The sequence below is a fragment of the Mustela nigripes genome, chromosome 11, assembly GCF_022355385.1.
Source record: "Mustela nigripes isolate SB6536 chromosome 11, MUSNIG.SB6536, whole genome shotgun sequence".
NCBI lineage: Eukaryota > Metazoa > Chordata > Mammalia > Carnivora > Mustelidae > Mustela > Mustela nigripes.
In genome coordinates this window covers 36929185-36946945 of record NC_081567.1, presented here as the reverse complement: position 1 = coordinate 36946945, position 17761 = coordinate 36929185, and the positions used below count along the sequence as shown (strand labels likewise).

At 60.2% G+C, this 17761-nt stretch overlaps 3 protein-coding genes across 7 annotated transcripts in view; 2 read left to right on the top strand and 1 right to left on the bottom strand.

Moving 5' to 3' along the window:
- Nucleotides 1-989: 989 nt before the first annotated feature.
- On the top strand, nt 990-4773 carry KREMEN2 (kringle containing transmembrane protein 2). Its single transcript, XM_059415991.1, has 9 exons — nt 990-1197; nt 1454-1628; nt 2409-2500; nt 2603-2727; nt 2928-3081; nt 3378-3710; nt 3778-3900; nt 3983-4061; nt 4292-4773. The coding sequence occupies exons 1-9, from the start codon at nt 1056-1058 to the stop codon at nt 4500-4502; spliced, it is 1434 nt and encodes a 477-aa protein (XP_059271974.1). The 5' UTR covers nt 990-1055; the 3' UTR covers nt 4503-4773.
- Nucleotides 4774-6009: 1236 nt separating this feature from the next.
- On the top strand, nt 6010-8462 carry PAQR4 (progestin and adipoQ receptor family member 4). The gene is made up of 3 exons (XM_059415569.1): nt 6010-6332; nt 7653-7874; nt 8029-8462. The coding sequence occupies exons 1-3, from the start codon at nt 6167-6169 to the stop codon at nt 8460-8462; spliced, it is 822 nt and encodes a 273-aa protein (XP_059271552.1). The 5' UTR covers nt 6010-6166.
- The window catches only part of PKMYT1 (protein kinase, membrane associated tyrosine/threonine 1), an 11098-nt gene continuing 1769 nt past the window's right edge, over nt 8433-17761 (bottom strand). For 2 of the 5 annotated variants that reach the window (XM_059415563.1, XM_059415565.1), the window contains 7 exons: nt 13228-13734; nt 11931-12424; nt 11118-11224; nt 10811-10983; nt 10567-10724; nt 9688-9786; nt 8433-9602 (listed from right to left, as the gene is read on the bottom strand). In XM_059415563.1, coding sequence (XP_059271546.1) covers nt 9491-9602; nt 9688-9786; nt 10567-10724; nt 10811-10983; nt 11118-11224; nt 11931-12424; nt 13228-13578 — 1494 coding nt within the window. In that variant the 5' untranslated portion in view covers nt 13579-13734 and the 3' untranslated portion in view covers nt 8433-9490. The other 3 variants (XM_059415566.1, XM_059415564.1, XM_059415567.1) reach the window with 3 other exon arrangements.

The following is a 17761-nucleotide window of genomic DNA, read 5'->3' as shown; positions in this document are numbered from 1 at the left end:
CTGGGCCTGCTCCCCTCCCCCTCCCCCGCCAGGTTGGGGGCAGGGGGGGCTCCGCTGGGGGAATTCCACTGCGCTGGGAGGGCTCAGGCGAGCCTGGGCTGGGGGTCCTACGGAAAGAAGGGGGAAGACAGGAGGGGACAGGCTGGGACCAGGGGCGCAGCTGCCTTCCTCCCCAGACACCAGCTGCCCCTGCCTGTCCGGGATTGAAAGTCCACCATTCCCGCCTGTCTCGCGGGCGCGGGGGCAGGGAGTGGCACTTCCTCCGTCAAACCAGAGGCATTCGGTACTTGGAAAGAGGGACGCGAGGATCCGAAAGAGGGTGTGCGTTGGAGCTTCCGACAATGAATGGGTGACAGACTGGGAGTGCGTGCGTACCCTTGAATCAAGGGTGCCTGTGAACAGGAGACTCTGGGGTGTCCCAGGGGCGTGTGGCCTCGGGAGAAGGTCGCGTATCACTCCCATTAGGGCTGTCTGTCCACCAGCGTGACCTGTCCTCCTCCACACACCCCTAGAACATGCAAGGACCTTGAGAGGGGGAGGGGAGGGGAGAAGCTTGCCGGGACACCGAGGGTCCCCGGGCAGTGGGTTGGGGGGGGGGGGGGTGGCGTGGGAGGCGTCTGGACCTGCTGCCTCCGCTCCAGTCTCGGGCGGGGCTTCCCGGCCTCGGGGGATGGGGTGGGGAGGGAGGGACTCAAGGGGGAGGGACCCACAGAGGGACGCGAGGGGGGCAGGAGCCAGTGCGTTAGAGACCTGAGTGAGGGAGGCTCAGAGAGCAAGGCGCAGCGGGAGGGGGCGGGCGTGGAAGCCGAGGAGAGACCGGGAGCACTGAGGGGCAGTGACTGAGACGGCTCCTGGTCAGAGAACCCCGGAGATATTCCCAGTGGGGACACAGGGGCAAAGAGACACCTCCAGGGGCAGAAACCCTGGAGGTAAATATCCACGGGAGTGACCGTCCTAGACGGAGAGCGCCTCCCAGAGTGGGACGAGAACAGACGGTCAGAAGACAACGCCCCCCCAGGTCGCCTGGAAGACCCCGGAGCGACCCCGGGGGCGGCATGGACCGTGCGTTGGCCAGTGCAACCTCTCTTTGGTTGGGGGTGATGGACACACAGGCCCCGCAGGGCCTCCTCCTTCTCCTCCTCTTCCTCCCGCTTCTGCCGCCACGCGGGGCCTCCGCGGGGAGCCTGCACAGCCCAGGTGAGTTTTGGCCCAACTCTGAGCCGTGGTCACCACTCTGTCCTCTACCTTCATGCCCAAGACCCGGGTCCAGAGGCTGAGGAGGGAGCAGAGCAGGTGGCAGGGGCAGCTGAGCAGCGCCAGGGCCCCACAGGCGCCGAGGGCGCTGTCTGGGCAGCCGGGGGCAGGGGGGGTGGCCGGGCAGTTGGAGTTGGGGGGGCGGTGAAGATGCGGGCGAAGGTCCGGCCCCCCCCCAGTCCCCGCGGTCGTCGTGCAGGCTTGTCCGAGTGCTTCCAGGTGAATGGCGCAGACTACCGCGGCCACCAGAACCGGACCGGGCCGCGCGGGGCCGGCCGCCCGTGCCTCTTCTGGGACCAGACGCAGCAGCACAGCTACAGCAGCGCCAGCGACCCCCAAGGCCGCTGGGGACTGGGCCCGCACAACTTCTGCCGGTGAGGGCCGGGCCTGCGCTGGGGGCGGGGCTGCGCGCCGCGGAGCCGGCGCTGGCCGGGGGAGTTGTAGGGGAATTGGAGAGCTCTGCTGGGCGGATACAAAGTCCACCCGGAGGGGCTGGTAGCGGAGCCTCCGCGAGGGACGAGGCCCAGCCACCCTGGGGGCGGGGCTGGCCGCTCAGAACACTGTCGCTCATGGGACCCGCCTTAGGTGCCCAAACTCTACCGTCTCAGGTCGGGTCTGGGCATTCAAGGAGGCCGCCCGGGCAGGATCCAGTCGGGGGTGGGGTGGGGTGCCGAGCCCTGGAGAGAGGGGCCGGGTCCTCGCGGTACAACTGATTTGAGAGACTCTACTCGTTATGGAGGGGTTGGGGGTTCAGAGCCACAACTGATGTCTGGACCTGAGCAGAAGGACACCACAAAGCTCAGGGTTCAGCACTTGTGCTCTAAAGCAGGGTCCCAAGGCAAGGGAAGTGGCTGAGGCCCAAGGCAGAGTTGGGGACAACACGTCTGGTGGCCTCAAAGTCCTTATGTATAAGGTCACGTCCTAGCAACAGCTGAAGCCCAAAATATGCCCTCAGGGTCCCTTTAAGGACTTCCCACCGAACCCTTTGGAAGTCCCAAAGCACGTGGGACAAACCAGAATTTGTGCCGCAACGGAGAGGAACACACAAATTCTAACACACACGGTGGCCATTTTGCGGATAGGCCGTGGGGTGGGGCCTGGGACTTGCAGCCTTTGGGGGTGCTGGATGGGGACCACTTGTCCTCCACGGGCAGGAACCCCGACGGAGACGTGCAGCCCTGGTGCTACGTAGCGGAGACAGAGGAGGGGATCTACTGGCGTTACTGCGATATCCCCACGTGCCACAGTGAGTGGGCCCTGTTGGACAAGGATGGGAATTTTCTGGGCTGCCTGCATAGACTTCTCTTCTGGGGGCACCCGACAAAGCCTGACTCCGCTGCCCCCTCAGTGCCCGGATACTTGGGTTGCTTCGTGGATTCGGGGGCACCCCCCGCCCTCAGTGGCCCCAGCGGCACCTCAACGAAGCTCACGGTCCAGGTGTGCCTTCGCTTCTGCCGCATGAAGGGCTACCAGGTACTGCCCCCACCTCCCGCCCAGAACGGCACCCTGAACTTGTCCTCAGCACCAAATCAACTCCCAACCCTGACGTCAAACCCTGACGCTGATTTTGGAACCTCCGGTCCGATTCCCACTTGCGACCCAGACCCTATGTTCCCACTACCCCGCCCCTGCCCCAACCGCTGCCTCTGGGGTCACCCAGTCTGTGCTCCCAGCTGGCGGGCGTGGAGGCTGGCTATGCCTGCTTCTGTGGCTCTGAAAGCGACCTGGACCGGGGACGCCCGGCCCCAGCTACGGACTGTGACCAGATTTGCTTCGGCCACCCTGGCCAGCTGTGCGGTGGCGATGGGCGTCTGGGTATCTACGAAGGTGAGGAGTGAGCGGGGAAGAGAGCCCTGGGGGAGCGCCGGATTCTGGGTGAGACCGGGAAGCGCGATGCCCTCATAGGGGGCGGGATCTGAGACGCGCAGAAGTGGAGACCCGGCCGAACATGGGGGGTCAAAGGCCGGGCCTGGGTTGAGGGTGGGGCTTGAGGAGGGGAGTCACGGTCCACGGAAAGAGTGGGACCCGGCTCAGGTGGCAGCGGGACAGATCTGGGGTCGAGGCCCCGTGGGGGAGGAGAAGGAGCCTGGCCCCGGGATTCTGACTGCCGGCCCCGCCCACAGTGTCCGTGGGCTCCTGCCAGGGCAACTGGACGGCTCCTCAGGGCGTCGTCTACTCCCCGGACTTCCCGGACGAGTACGGGCCGGACCGGAACTGCAGCTGGGCGCTGAGCCCGCCGGGCGCCGCGCTGGAGCTCACCTTCCGCCTCTTCGAGTTGGCCGACCCGCGCGATCGGCTGGAGCTGCGCGACGCCGCCTCGGGCAGCCTGCTCCGCGCTTTCGACGGCGCCCGCCCGCCACCACCCGGCCCGCTGCGCCTGCGCGCCGCCGCGCTGCGGCTCACCTTCCGCAGCGACGCGCGCGGCCACGCGCAGGGCTTCGCGCTCACCTACCGCGGTGAGCGCCCCTCTGGTCGCGCCCCCGCCCGCCGCCCCGCCGCCCGGCCTCACACTTCTCTCCGCAGGGCTACAGGACGCCGACGACGACCCGGAGCCCAAGGGCTCGGCGCAGACCCCCGCGGCGCCCCCTGACTGGGCTAACGTCAGCTGCAGCCCCCGGCCCGGAGCTCCAGAGGCCGCGATGGGAGGTGAGGCGGGCGTGCGAGGCGGGAGGGAGTTCAGGGAGACGCCCTTTCCAGACCCCGTCCTCACAGCACGGTGCGCCCGCAGCCCGGGTCTTCTCGACGGTGACGGCCATCTCGGTGCTGCTGCTGCTGTTCCTGTCGCTGCTGCGCCTGCTTCGCCGACGGTGCGCCCCCTGGGGCAAGGGCCTGAGGGCAGACGCCTTGGTGGCCCGGGGAAGGGGGCTCTGCTGGGAAGCTGGGGCCTCCAAGGGGAACAGAACGGGGAGGAAATCCTGGATTCTCGAGGGTCGAAGCCTTGCGTCCACACAGGGAATCGCACGTGGGATCGCAGGTGAAGCAGGACGCTGGAGGTAAGATTGGTTGAGGGTTCGGCTGACGTCTGCTCCCTCCCTAGGAGCTGTCTGCTGGCTCCGGGAAAAGGTCCCCCAGCGTTGGGGCCTTCCCGGGGCCCCGGGAGAAGCTGGGTTGTGTGGTACCGCCGGCCTGGAGGGGTGGCCCTGCCCTGCCCTCCCACCGACTCTCAGGCTGTGGGTCTAGCTGCGAGTTACCGGCCCCTGAGCGCCTCCAGCCAGAGTTCCCTGCGCTCGCTCATCTCTGCTCTCTGACTCGGGAACCCCAGGGTCTACTGGACCCTCTGCCAGAGGGATGGACACCCGAGACTTCATGCCAACTCTACATTGACCTTCTGCCCCTGTACGGGCAGCTCGATTCCTGGTCATCCGGTGGCGGCCAGACATTGGACAAGAAGCATCTGATGCTATTGAGAACTTGTTCTGACCCTCAGGGTCCAGATGGTTGAGGCCAAAGGGCAAGAGGAATCCCAGCTTCCTTTCCTCATGAACCTTGATATGGGGGTGTCTGATTTCAGGTTGCTTTGAAAAGAGCCTCTTGGTGGTGGTCCTGGACTGCTGCCCTAAGGGAAGTATGAGAGGTCAATTAAAGTAGTCAAAAGACCAACTATAGACTTTGAATAAAGGACCTATTTTGGTACAGTTCTGCAAGTTCCTGCTTGATGGGAGGGGTTATGTTAATGAGGGTATCGGAGCCAGGGTTGGGTGTGTCCATGCAAATTAAGGTCGGTCCCCGGCCAGGAGTGATTTGGAGGCGCCTGTAATGCTGAAGACTGAGGAACAGCGGTGGGCGGGGTCCTGGAGACGGGAGGAGGAAGCCGGTTGTGGGGGTTAAGCCGGAGAAGGGACGCATTCCTGGACCCGCTTTAGGATGAAATCCGGCAGGGACCAACCTTTCTCCTCTGGCCTCCCGCCCTCTCTCTTCCCCCCGTTTCCTGTCTTTTCTGGGTGGAACTGAAGGTGCCCCCAGTGGGCAATAACAGGGAGCGAGTTTGACCGAGCCCAGGCTATAGGGAGCTTGGCCAGAAGGGTAGGGCATCACCCGAGGGTGCTGGGCGCGTCAGACACACCTGTAGAGACCTGGGCATCTCAGCGCGGCTTGCTGCGCGCGGGCTGAGTCGGCAGGGTGGAGAGCTCGCCCGTGGAGTGGGGACGCGCCGGGTCTAGACCTTACTGGTCCGAAGGTCCGGGGCCGGCAGCACCTTGGACAGAGCCCGGGTGAGGGGTGGGGCTGGGTGAGGATAAGTGAGAGGGTGAGTGCCCAAGGGTGCCTCGATCTGGGGGGGTCGCGCGGAAAGCCTGGGTGCGCAAGGTAGACTCAGGCGCCGGAGCCTCTCCAGCAGAGCCACCCGGACCCAGAACTCTGGATCCCTCGCCCACAGCTACCCCATGCAAATGAATCTGGGGCCGCATATATTATGCTAATTTTTAAAAAATCTGGGCAGGCGTGGGCGGGGCCTCCCCAGCCAGCCGCGCCCATTGGCCCTCGCAGGGCCTACGTCACGAGCACCGCGCGCGAAACGCTGGCGGGATGGCGGGGGCGAGCAGCTGGGGCGGAGTCTGGCGTCCCCACCAGCGTCCGGCCGCACCCGTCCTCCCGGCTGAGAAGAGACGACCGGCCGCCGCCGCCGCCGCCGCCGCCGCCACGAGCTGTCCCTGCGGCTCGCCTGCCCCGGCAGGGCCGGCCGCACTGCGCTCCGCCGCCCCGCGCGTCCCCGGCCTCGGCCCCGGCGTGGGGGCGCCGGGCCCGCGCTTGCGCAGCGCGGGAGGGGGCGCGGGCCGGGACCCCCGGCCGGCGCGTGCGCGAACGGAGCCTGGGCGGCGGGCGGGCATCGGGATGAGTCTCCGCGCGCTGTGGTACCACTAAGGAGGAGGCCGGGGGCCGAGAGGAGCGCGGACCACCCGCGCCGGGCCGGGCCATGGCGTTCCTGGCCGGGCCGCGCCTGCTGGACTGGGCCAGCTCGCCACCGCACCTGCAGTTCAACAAGTTCGTGCTGACGGGCTACCGGCCGGCCAGCAGCGGCTCGGGCTGTCTGCGCAGCCTCTTCTACCTCCACAACGAGCTGGGCAACATCTACACGCACGGTGAGCCGCGCCCCGCATCCCACACCCGCGGCAGCCCTGCCCGAGCCTGGCCGGGGGCCGGAAGGCCGGCGAGCGCCCCACTGCTAAGGTCCTGGGCTGCCTGGGCCCTGGCACGGCCAGGAGCCGTGGTGACAAAGCTGCCATTGTCCCGGACGGAACTGTCCTTCCGCTCCCCGGGCGGGGCCCCGGGACAGGCGAGGGAAGCAGTAGAGGACCAAGTCCGCTTAATCCCTCTGAGCCCCGGGGAGGAGTCTTGTGTCCGCCCCCTTTCATAATCCCTGCGTCTGGGGCACCCTCCCCCGCCCACATTAGTTCAGTAGACGGGTGTTGACATCGGCTGCGAGGGGCCCAGGAAAAGAAGCCAGGCCTCAGCCCCTCCCCGGGCGGCTGCCCTGCCACCCCCGGTCCAGAGGAGCCCAGCCGCGAGGCTCCGCCTGGTGGCGGCTCCTTCCAACCCCCGGCAGGCGCCCAGCCCCTCCTCCGCGGCCCTGCTCTGCTGACACAGCCCTGCCCGTCCTTGGGCTGCCCGGCGCCAGGAGAGGGGCCTGAGCAGACTGGGCCCAACCTTGGTACCTGCCTCACTGGGGTACTATGGCCCGGCCAGACCTTGGCTGGTGTGCAGCCTCAGTCTGCTGTGCCCACCTTTGACCCCTGTGAGGGCAATGCCAGTACCCAGAGGAGAGGGGTAGGAATTGCCCTGGTTGGGGCCAAGAGGAATGGAGCACGGGGAAAAAAAGAGCCTAAAGGAGATGGAACAAGCTTCTTCAGCCCCTCTCCCTTGTCTGACTTTGCCTCTTTCTGGAAGACAAAAAGATCCAAGCCTCCTGGTGTCTGGTCACACAGGCTTTGGGAGAAGCAAGCTAAGTGACCAGGGGATCTGGTATCATTGCCCACATATCCTATTCAGAATTCAGCATGAGGTCATGCCTCCTTCTGGCTTCTGCTGACACACCAAATTTGGGGGATTGGGGCCCCCGGCTTTCTGGGGAGGTAATGTGGCTGAGGGACGGGAACAGTGTGGGCGTTAAGACTGTGTCCATGGCCTACCTGCTGGGCTCACCCAGGGCACTAACTCAGCGTCTTCAACTCAAAGTGACAATAACCATCTCTACTTCCAGAATTGTGAGCTCTGCTGTCACGGAAGTTACTGAAGGCACAGGGCTGCCCCTGTCAGAGGCCCGGCTGCTCTGTGCTGAGAGCACTGCCAAGACTGGTCTTGCCTCATCCCTCTTGTGTTATCTCTAGACCGTGGACTCCCTGAGGATGCGACTTGTCCTCTGTGCTTCAGCCCTGTGGTGGCTCATTGTCTCCCTCCCCCAGGGCTGGCCTTGCTAGGCTTCCTGGTGCTGCTGCCGATGACCATGCCATGGGGTCAGCTGGGCAAGGACGGTTGGCTGGGGGGCACGCACTGTGTGGCCTGCCTGGCACCCCCCGCAGGCTCCGTGCTGTATCACCTCTTCATGTGCCACCAAGGGGGCAGCGCTGTGTACACGCGACTCCTTGCCCTGGATATGTGCGGGGTCTGCCTCGTCAACACCCTCGGTGAGCCCAGGGATGGAGTGGGTCGGCTTGAAGGGTGGGAGCCGGTGGGGGAGGTGGTGGAGGCAGGGGTCACTCACGTGAGCCCTGGGTATAAAGGGCAGGCAGTTAATTGCCCAGACTTATGTGCCTTCTCCTGCCTCTCTCTCCGGTACAGGGGCTCTGCCCATCATCCACTGTACCCTGGCCTGTAGGCCCTGGCTTCGCCCGGCCGCTCTGCTGGGCTACACCATGCTGTCGGGTGTGGCCGGCTGGCGGGCCCTCACCGCTCCCTCCACCAGTGCCCGGCTCCGCGCCTTCGGTTGGCAGGCTGCGGCCCGCCTCCTGGTGTTTGGGGCCCGGGGAATGGGGCTGGGCTCCGGGGCTCCAGGCTCCCTGCCCTGCTACCTGCGCATGGATGCGCTGGCACTGCTCGGGGGGCTGGTGAACGTGGCCCGCCTGCCGGAGCGCTGGGGACCCGGCCGCTTTGACTACTGGGGCAACTCCCACCAGATCATGCACCTGCTCAGCGTGGGATCCATCCTCCAGCTGCATGCTGGTGTCGTGCCCGACCTGCTCTGGGCCGCCCACCACGCCTGTCCCCCAGACTGAGCCACCTCCCGCCTGCCACGCCGGCCTCCCTCCTGACAGTCCTCTGGAACCAATAGCGTGCTTCACTCCTGCTGCTGGTCTTGGAGGGGCCGATGGCCTGGATGCTTCCAGCAAACAGGACTTCCCAGCTGGGAGCCCTCATCTGTTCGTCCATTTTTTCCTGTGGACTAATCTCTTCTACTCACACCTTGGAGCTCTGGCTTTCCCCCCCTGCTGCCTTCCTTCAGGGTACTGTCCGGGTAGGCTAGAAGGAACCCTTTCCTTCCTAGGCCTCAGTTTATCCTTTGTGACCTATGAGGGCATGGCTGGAGGGACTCTGGGGTCATGTCTGGCTCTGACAGTTGGAACCCTACCAGCCCAGAGCCATGAGCCCACTCTGCCCCCACACATAAGGTATCTTATGGGTGCCTGGCCCAGCCTTCAGCCCCTATTTCCTGACTTTTGTCTTTCTGCTCTGCATGCCAGCCCTCCCTGCAGCCTGAGGCTCACCTCCCCTCTTCTCCCTTCTGTCCAGAGACTGTGGAGTGAGGAGTTTGGGCAACAGGACCAGTCTCTTATCCCAGGACCAAGGGGTAGGAGGGCAGCTGCAGCTGCTTTTTCCAGGCAGCTAGCACAGAGACACGAGAGCTGAGGGGCACTGGACTCAGGGGCCCCCTGCGCTGAGGCCCCCTCTCCACTCTTGAGGGCCATGCTCTGATGGCCCGACCTACACAGTGGGGATGTGCCTGCTCAGGAAATCTCGGCTACATGCAGTGCATGGCTCCTGCCTCCAGCCAGCTGGCCTGGGGCCCTGCATGAGGGCCCAGCCTCGGTGCACGCTGGGGCCGCAGACCCTAGGCAACATCAATAAAGGGGCAGGAAGCACAGTGTTGCCACACAAACAAGCGTGGGTGCTCCCGAGATTCAAATACCTTTTATTAGACATGGATAGGCAGGAGGCACCCTTGGAGCTCCCAGAGGGACCCCAGCCTCCAGGAGGACTGAGGGGGAGGCTAAAAGGTTAAAAGCACTGAGGCTGGCCTGTAGACTCAGGTTGGGCCCAGTGAGTCCTCAAATAGGCTGAGGAGGTTCCGAGGTTCAAAGGCGGGGAAGGAACCCCGAGGGGGCTCAGAGTCAATGTCACTTAGGTCCAGGGCATCCCTGGGGTGGGAGGGAAGAGAGACAAATGACAGTCAGGGTCTGAAAGCCACTACCTCCCACCCCCCTGGATTCTGGGCCTGCTCACCTCAGTGAGTACCTGTTCCGGGGGGCAGGGGAGCCATTGCGGGGGGTGGAGGTGTTCCCGGCAGCCCTGGCCAGGACGGCCTCCGGAGAGAGCGAGAGCCTGCACAGGATGGGCCAGACAAGTAAGGTGTCAGGGGGTGGGGGGTGCACGGGGAGGAGGCCACAGCTGGGTGGGAGCAGCAAGACCAACCCTGTCCCTATGTAGGCACCAGGCTCCAGCCGGACATGGGTGGGGATGGGGACCCAGTGGGAAACAGCAGAAACGCGGTGCCCTTTGACAGAAGCACCTTCACAACTCTGAGAGACCACCTGACCACTCAAAGGCCACGTCCGTTCTGTCTCAGAACACGTGGTTAGGACGGCTGACTTTGTAGTGACCTTGTGGAGATGAAGCTTTTCGGGTACTTCCTGTCGATATGAAGTGTCCCCATGGCAAGGGGGTGACGTTTCCATAAGGAAGGGGTTAATGGTGTGATTCCTCCTGAGGCCTGTGCCCCAAGCATTTGGTTCTCTTTTGCAGCAGTTTCTTAATTGCAGTCCCTCACTTAGCCACCAGGAGTTTCCCAGGCCCAGCTCCTCGGTGCCTCATCTGTGGACACTGGCAGCCCCTGCTATTGGGGGGAGGGGGACTTGGGCGGCAGTGCCCCAAGCCCAAAGTTGCCAGGTATGCTCTGCTCCACACATTCCCTACACCGAGCTTGGAAGAGACCGCTGCATTCACGGCCAGGCTGCACCCCACTGGCCTCGGTTCCCGTCCCAGGGCATGACGGGGGCTAGGTTTGTGGGAAGGGTCCTGCTCACCACTAATCCTCTTGGGTCTGGGACCTGGACGTGATGACCACCCCGTCTCCCGCCCCCAGCACCCACAGCTCTCACCCACCCTACACTGTCATCATCCCAGCTGCTGGAGAGGCTGCTGTGCAGGAGGAGGCTGCAGGGCGGGGAGCCAGGCGGGGTGGCTGGGGGGCTTGGGGGCTGTAGCCAGCTGGCAGGGTGGGCCAGTCCATGCCAGAGCCAGCACAGCAAGGAGAGCAGGGCCTGCGGGGACAGGGATGGGGGAGGCAGATCAGACCCTGTGGTCAGGGAGCAGGGGGTGGGGCACCCTGCCCCATCAACCGACTTACCTGCCACAGGGCCCACCCTCGACTGAGGGCGTCGGCAGCCACGTACCACAGAACACTCCAGGGCCGAGGCCGCCTGAGCATGGGCAGGGCCAGCAGGGCTGAGGCTGTGGCCCGCAGCTTGGGGTCAGGTTCCAGCATCATGGTAAGGACAGAACGCAGCTCAGAGGACAGGCCTGTCCACAGGGCAGGGCCATGTCAGGAGTGAGGGGCTCTAAGCCCAGTGTCCCCCACTGCTGGCCATTCCCTCCCACACAAGCCTGCCCTCCCTGGGGCAGCACGGTCCTCTCCATCCTTGCCTTCTACTTACCAGCCGTGAACTCAGGGGGTAGATAGCCCTGGCGAAGCTGCTGCCAGCCCTCCCCACCGTGGGGCAGCTCCATGTTACATGCCACTTCCAGGATGGTGAGACCCAGACTGGGAAGGACGGGGGCAGTGACAGAAGAAGGGCAAGGTTGGCCTTGGGATGAAAGACCCCAGAGCTCCAGGCTGCCCAAGAAGAGGGTGGGGAAGGGGTGCTGTCTTCTGCCATGAGCCAGGGACATGGTTGGGGGGGCAGTTGGGGGGTCCTGAGAAGGACTCAACAGGGCCAGTGATGGGACCATGTTGTGCAGCATGGACCCCAGGCAGAGCACAGCCTACAGCAGCTGGCGAGTCCTCCTGGCACCCCTGACTACACGGGCACTGTGGTTACTAATGTTCCCATCATGGTTCTGTGGATAAGGCTGGACGTGGCTCTTCAAGGCCGAACAGGGTTATTAGCATGGACGAGGGGACCCAGTGCCTGGTCCAGTCTCAGCCTCACCACGTGCTAACTGGACTTTGGGCAAGTCCCTCAACCCCACTGTGTCCGTTACTTGTAAGTGGGGTCATTGTCTCCCCCGTGGGGGGTGTGGCGAGGATGGGGTGGACCCATGTGAAGTGGCTCCAGAGGGTTCGCTGCTTAGACAGCCTGACTCTGCAGAACCCCCTTGACTACAGGGTGGGCCTCCACTCCTTCAGGGCAGGGTGTCCAGCCCAAGGCCGAGTCTTCCTGACTTTGGACTAGGGCAGTGTTTCCCTCCCTCTGCTAACTGCACCCACCTCTGGACTACCACAGAGCCTCTCACGTCCCAACCCTCACCTGAACACGTCTGCCGCTGTCCCGTAGGAGCCCTGCAGCAGCTCGGGAGCCATGTACCGGGGGTCTCCCTCCTGGGCCTCTCCAGCTCCAGATGTGCCCAGCTCAACCAGCAGCCCAAAGTCACCCAGCTTGCAACGGCCCTGGGGCCCCAGGAAGATGTTGGCGGGCTTGACGTCAAGGTGGACCAGGCCTTGGCCGTGGAGGTGAGCCAGGGCGAGCAGGGTGTCCCGCAGGTAGCCCCAGACCTGGGCCTCGGGCAGGCCGGTGCCCCAGGACTCAGAGTGCTGCTGCAGGCTGGGCCCGCACAGCTCTGTCTGCAGGTACAGGATGCCGCCCTCCTCCCAGGCTTGCTCCAGCCGCACACAGCGCGGGTGCTGTCCCACCTTCTCATGGCCGCCAACCTCGGCCAGCTTGCGGGCCCGGTCCTTGGGGCCCCGGAACGGTGACATGGAGCGCTTTATTGCATAGAGCCGGCCGTCTTCCTTAGAGCGTACCTGGAAAGGAGGTGGTGCCCGTGGGGGGGATGGGAGGGGGCACCGGCACTTAGGAGGCCTGCTGGGCAGGTTCTATTATGACCGCACATGCGTGGACATTCTAGCAGAGCTACCTTAGGGACACCCGCGCATGTGCAATAGCGAAACTGGATGACCCACTCCAAGAGCTCAAAGTCTCGACCCAGGAGGGTCTCTGTCACCTGCGGTTCCATGAGGGCTGGTGGCAAAACTGCGTGGGCAGGGTGAGCGCTGTGCGGAATATAAAGTGAGTTTGTTTCTCAATGATCAACTCTGGGCATGTAGAGAGAAAGGTCTGGAAGGACCTTCCCCCTGAGAAGCACAGTAGCTGCCTCTGCGAAGAACTGGTCTAGGGGCCGTTGTTGTTTGTACTTTTTAATGACAAAATTGTCTCCTGTGTAGTACTTGTGTAAGGAGAATGACCATTTTCAAGGGAATATAAATGATTGAAAATATATTTTAAGAAAAAAAAAAAGTGGCATGGAGGATGTAGCCTTGGTGCCTGCTTGCCTGAGGTGATGGGGGAAGGGCGCACTGCACAGAGCGGGCTGGCTCTACGGCAGGAGAAAGGGCAGCCTTTCCCCTTTAGGAGAAGGCACAGCCACTGTGCAGTGTGCCAGGCTCAGGGCAAGGGGAGTGTGGGTACTGGGGGGCCTGAGCAGGGGGACAGGGAAAGCAGTCAAATCAGGCACTAACGAAGGAAGCCTGTCAAGCAATGAGAAGCAGGGGAGGGAGGCGGGGGGGGGTGTCCCCCAGCAGGCCCAGGGAGTTGTGCCCCCACTCACCTTGAAGACCTCTCCGTAAGAGCCGTGGCCCAGGCGGCCAAGCCTCTGGAAACTCTGTTGGAAAAAGGACTCTGGGCGGCTGGGGTCATACGAGGGGCTCTGCAGGGTCTCAGAGGCTTTGCTTCGGAATGACACTCTCCGGGGCTGCGGCTGGTGCCAGCCCGGGGTCCGAGGAGGGAAGAGGCGGCTGACGGGGATACTGCCCTTGGCAGGGGGTCGGGGTGGGAGGCTCCGACTGAGCCCCCCAGGCCTCTTGAGGGAAAAGCCAGGTTCGGCATGGCGGAAGTAGGCTGGGACTGGGACAGGGGTACCACTCAGCCGGGGAGGGGTGCCCTCCGTGGGCACGGGCATGGCCAGCACAGGAGACCCCAAGTGCACAGTACAGAGCACCGTGTCTACTCAAACAGTGCCTGGTCCTGTGGCCCCAAAGGGGCTTCAGAAAAGAGCCACGTCCACTCCGCACGCACGTTCAGCTTTAAACATGGAGGCCACAGGGACACCAAGCACCTGCGGGAGAAGGCAGAGGACAAATACGTATACATCAGCACACAGTCATCTGTACCTTGGAGGTCACAGAAGCATAAAGTGAAAAGCTCAAGGCCATGTCCTAGAGACTCCCACAGCCCAGCAGAGTTTAAGCTGAGGCAGGTTCTGGAGCCAGACCGCCTGCCTGTGTGTCCCTGCCCTGTCACAACCAGCTGTTTGGCCTGAAAATTTACACCTTCTTCCAAAAATGTAAGGCGGAAATATTAACACAGGCCCAGCATCTCTTATCTCCAATTCAAAAGTAAAAACAAAGGTCTGAAGCCAAGTTTCTTTTTTGACTTCTTTCTCCTAGCTGTGGGGCTGAAACTCATTTCATGAAGCTCCACTTCCCGCTCTGGGTGGCAGAGGTTGCATTGCTGGCAGGTACAGCAGACAGGCCTGGGGCTCCCTCTGCCATCAGCCCCTGCTCAAGAGGCAAAAGCTCAACCTCAGGGCCAGGGGGCTGGGAACACAGAGGCCTGATAGCTCAAGGCCAAGCTCACTCACAGGAAGGAGGCTCCCCCGTGGGAAAGGTGAGCAGAGAAGGTGAGGGGGGGCTGTCCCCACCCTAAGGCAGCAGTGTTACCCAGGGAGACAGGCACCACTGTCCCTGCCCTCAGTTCCAGAGCTGCGGCCTAGGGATTCTGCCTATGGAGAAGCAGACAATGACACAGAAAGTTCTGAGGCTCTCTCGGGGGGGGGGGGGGGGGGGGGACTTTTTCTGAAACAATGTGTGGGAAGTTCAAGCTTAAAGGCACTCTCAAAGTCAGTGGAGGTTTTGGTGGTAAGCAAATGTGAGGAAGCTGGCACCACTATTAGTGCAACAAAGTACCCCATGGGCTAGCCAGCTTCCCAGAGAGAACTGGGGAAGGAGACAGCTAGCAAGAGCCCTGCCGGGGTCAGAACACACCCCAGACACTGAGTGCAAAAACTCCCTTGTTGAAGGAGCCCCAAGTTAATTAGATCAGTCTATGGAGCAGTGGAGCCCGAGGCAGTGTCAGAAACAGTGGGACGATCAGCCCACAGCTGGTGGCGTAGGAGCTGAGGGAGGGGAAGGGCAGAGAGAGCCCCCCGGGAAGCTCCTGGTGCTCCAAGGGGTGCACGGGGTGCCCGGCTGGGCCCTCCAAGGAGGGGGTGAGAGAGACGTCACTACAAGGGCCCAGCCGGTCACAAAGCAAATAAACAAGCAAACAAAGTCACAAGCTGCAGAGGACCGGTGAGAAACCAGTACCCACCGTTGCTATAGCACTGTCTAAAATATCCAGTTTCCCACAACAACAAAAATTACAAAACACACAAAGGCATAGGAAAGTGTGACCCACACACAGGAACAAAGCAGGTGACAGAAACGACCGGTAAGAGGGACCAGATGTCAGATTTCACAGATGAAGATGTCAAAGTAGCCACTCCAAATGTGTTCAAAGAACTAAAGGGAATTGTGCTTAAAGAGAACTCTGATGACAACATCTCACCAAATAAAGAATATTGATAATGAGATAGAAATTATAAAAAGAACAAAGTGGAAATTATGGAAAATGAAAGGTGTGATACTGAAATGGGAACATTCCCGGGAGATGTCCAACAGTGGATTTGAACTGGCAGGATGCTAGCCAGTCTGAAGACAGAAGGAAAGAGATTATTCAGTCTGAACAACAGACGGAACAAATCAGGAAGAACCAGGAACAGAGCCTCAGAGAAAAGTAGAACGCTATTAAGTTTACCAGCATCGGCAGAATGGCACGTGGGAAGGAAAGAAGAGAAGCAGCAGGGAAAATACACTAAGAAATAACAGGGGGAAACTTCCCAGATGTGATTCCCAGAAAAACCTCCCACCCCAAGAAAAATGCATCAACCTAGCCAACGAGCTCAATGAACTTCAGGTAGGATAAGCCAAGAGATCCACATCCAGAAACATCGTATTGAAAAAAATGTTGACAGCCAAAAACAAGGACACAATCTTGAGAGTGGCAAGAGGGGAAAGGACTCATCACTTATAAGCCCCCCACCGAAGGAGATTAACTGCTGACTTCTCACCAGAAACAGCCAATGCCAGAAGGCGGTAGGGTGGCATATTCAAAGTGTTGGGGGCGGGGGGGTGAGGTGGGGGGGTAGTTTGTCAGCCAAGAATTCTTTTTTTTTTTTAAGATTTTATTTATTTATTTGACAGAGAGAGATCACAAGTAGACAGAGAGGCAGGCAGAGAGAAAGAGGGAAGCTGGCTCCCTGCTGAGCAGAGAGCCCAATGTGGGACTCAATCCCAGGACCCTGAGATCATGACCTGAGCCGAAGGCAGCGGCTTAACCCACTGAGCCACCCAGGCACCCCAGCCAAGAATTCTATATCCAACAAACTATCTTTCAAAAATAGAGGCAAAATAGGGATGCCTGGGTGGCTCAGTCAGTTAAGTGTCTGACTTCAGCTGAGGTCATGATCCCAGGGCCCTGGGATCGAGCCCCACATCCAGCTGCCTGTTTGGTGGGGAGCCTGCTTCTCCCTCTGCCACCTCCCCTGCCTCTGCTCTCTCTCTCTCTGTCAAATAAATAAATAAAATATTTTTAAAAAATAAAGCCAAAATAAAGACATTCCTGGATAAAAACAAAAAATTCATTGCTAATAGAGATGCTTTTTAAGAAAAACTTAAGGTAATTCTCCATGCTAAAAGTACATGATTCGAAACAAAGCACTGATAAAAGTAATTATGTGGTTTTGAAGGGGCAGGGGGTGGGAGGTCGGGTGAGCCTGGTGGTGGGTATTGTGGAGGGCACATATTGCAAGGAGCACTGGGTGTGGTGCATAAACAATGAATTCTAGTACACTGAAAAGTAATAAAAAAAAAGTAATTATGTGAACCAGAAGACAATGTGGGGTGCCTGGGTGGCTCACATGGTTAAGCATCTGTCTTTGGCTCACGTCCTGATCTCCAGGTCCTGGGATTGAGCCCCATGTCCGGCACTCAGCTCATTGCGGAGTCTGTTTCTCCCTCTTCCTCTGCCCCTCCCCCTGCTTGTGCTCTCTCTGTCTCTCTCTCAAATGAACAAATAAAATCTTTAAAGGAAGTATTAACGTTCACATGTAAATATGTATTTCTTCTCTTAGCTGATTTAAAAAGCAATTGTGCAAAACGATATGTATGTCATTGTATGTTGGGCATACTAAGTATAGACATGTAACATACATACTGTTAGCCCAAAAGAGCTGGGTGGGAACAGAACGATACTGGACTAGGAGATGACACCAGGTGAATCCACAGGAACAAGTGAAGAGAATCAGAAATGATAAATAAGATCAATATGACAAACATCATACATATAGACCTGCTTTCCATTCTTCCCTCAGCTTCTCAAAGAAAGTAAAGACAACATAAATAAATGGAAAGACATTATATGTTCATAGATCCAAAGAATTAACATAGATAAAAAATGTCAAACTTTCCAAACTGATCTACAGATTCAGTAAAATCAGAATCAGAATCCCAGCTGGCTTCTTTGTAGAAATTGAAAAACTGATCCCAAAATCATACAGAATTTCATAGGTCCCAGAATAGTTGAAACAAAGTTGAAAGTCTTGCATTTCCTGATTGTAAAGCTACAGGAATCAGAACAGTGGTATTCACAGAAGGACAGATGTATAGATCACTGAAATGCAACTGAGAGTTTAGAAATAAACCCTGACACTCACAGTCAGCTGATTTGGACAAGGGTGCTGAAACCATTCAGTGGGAAAGAAGTCTTCTCTACAAACAGTGCTGCAGCGACTGGATCTCTACATGCAACAATCATCGAGCAGAAAACTCTGACTTAACTTCTTTTTCCCTCTAACAGTGAATGTTCATGTATTTTTGTTTTAAAAGATTTTCTTTATTTATTTGACAGATGGAGATCACAAGTAGGCAGAGAGAAAGGAGGAGGAGGAAGCAGGCTCCCTGCTGAGCAGAGAGCCCGATGCAGGGCTCAATCCCAGGACCCTGAGATCATGACCTGAGCTGAAGGCAGAGGCTTTAACCCACTGG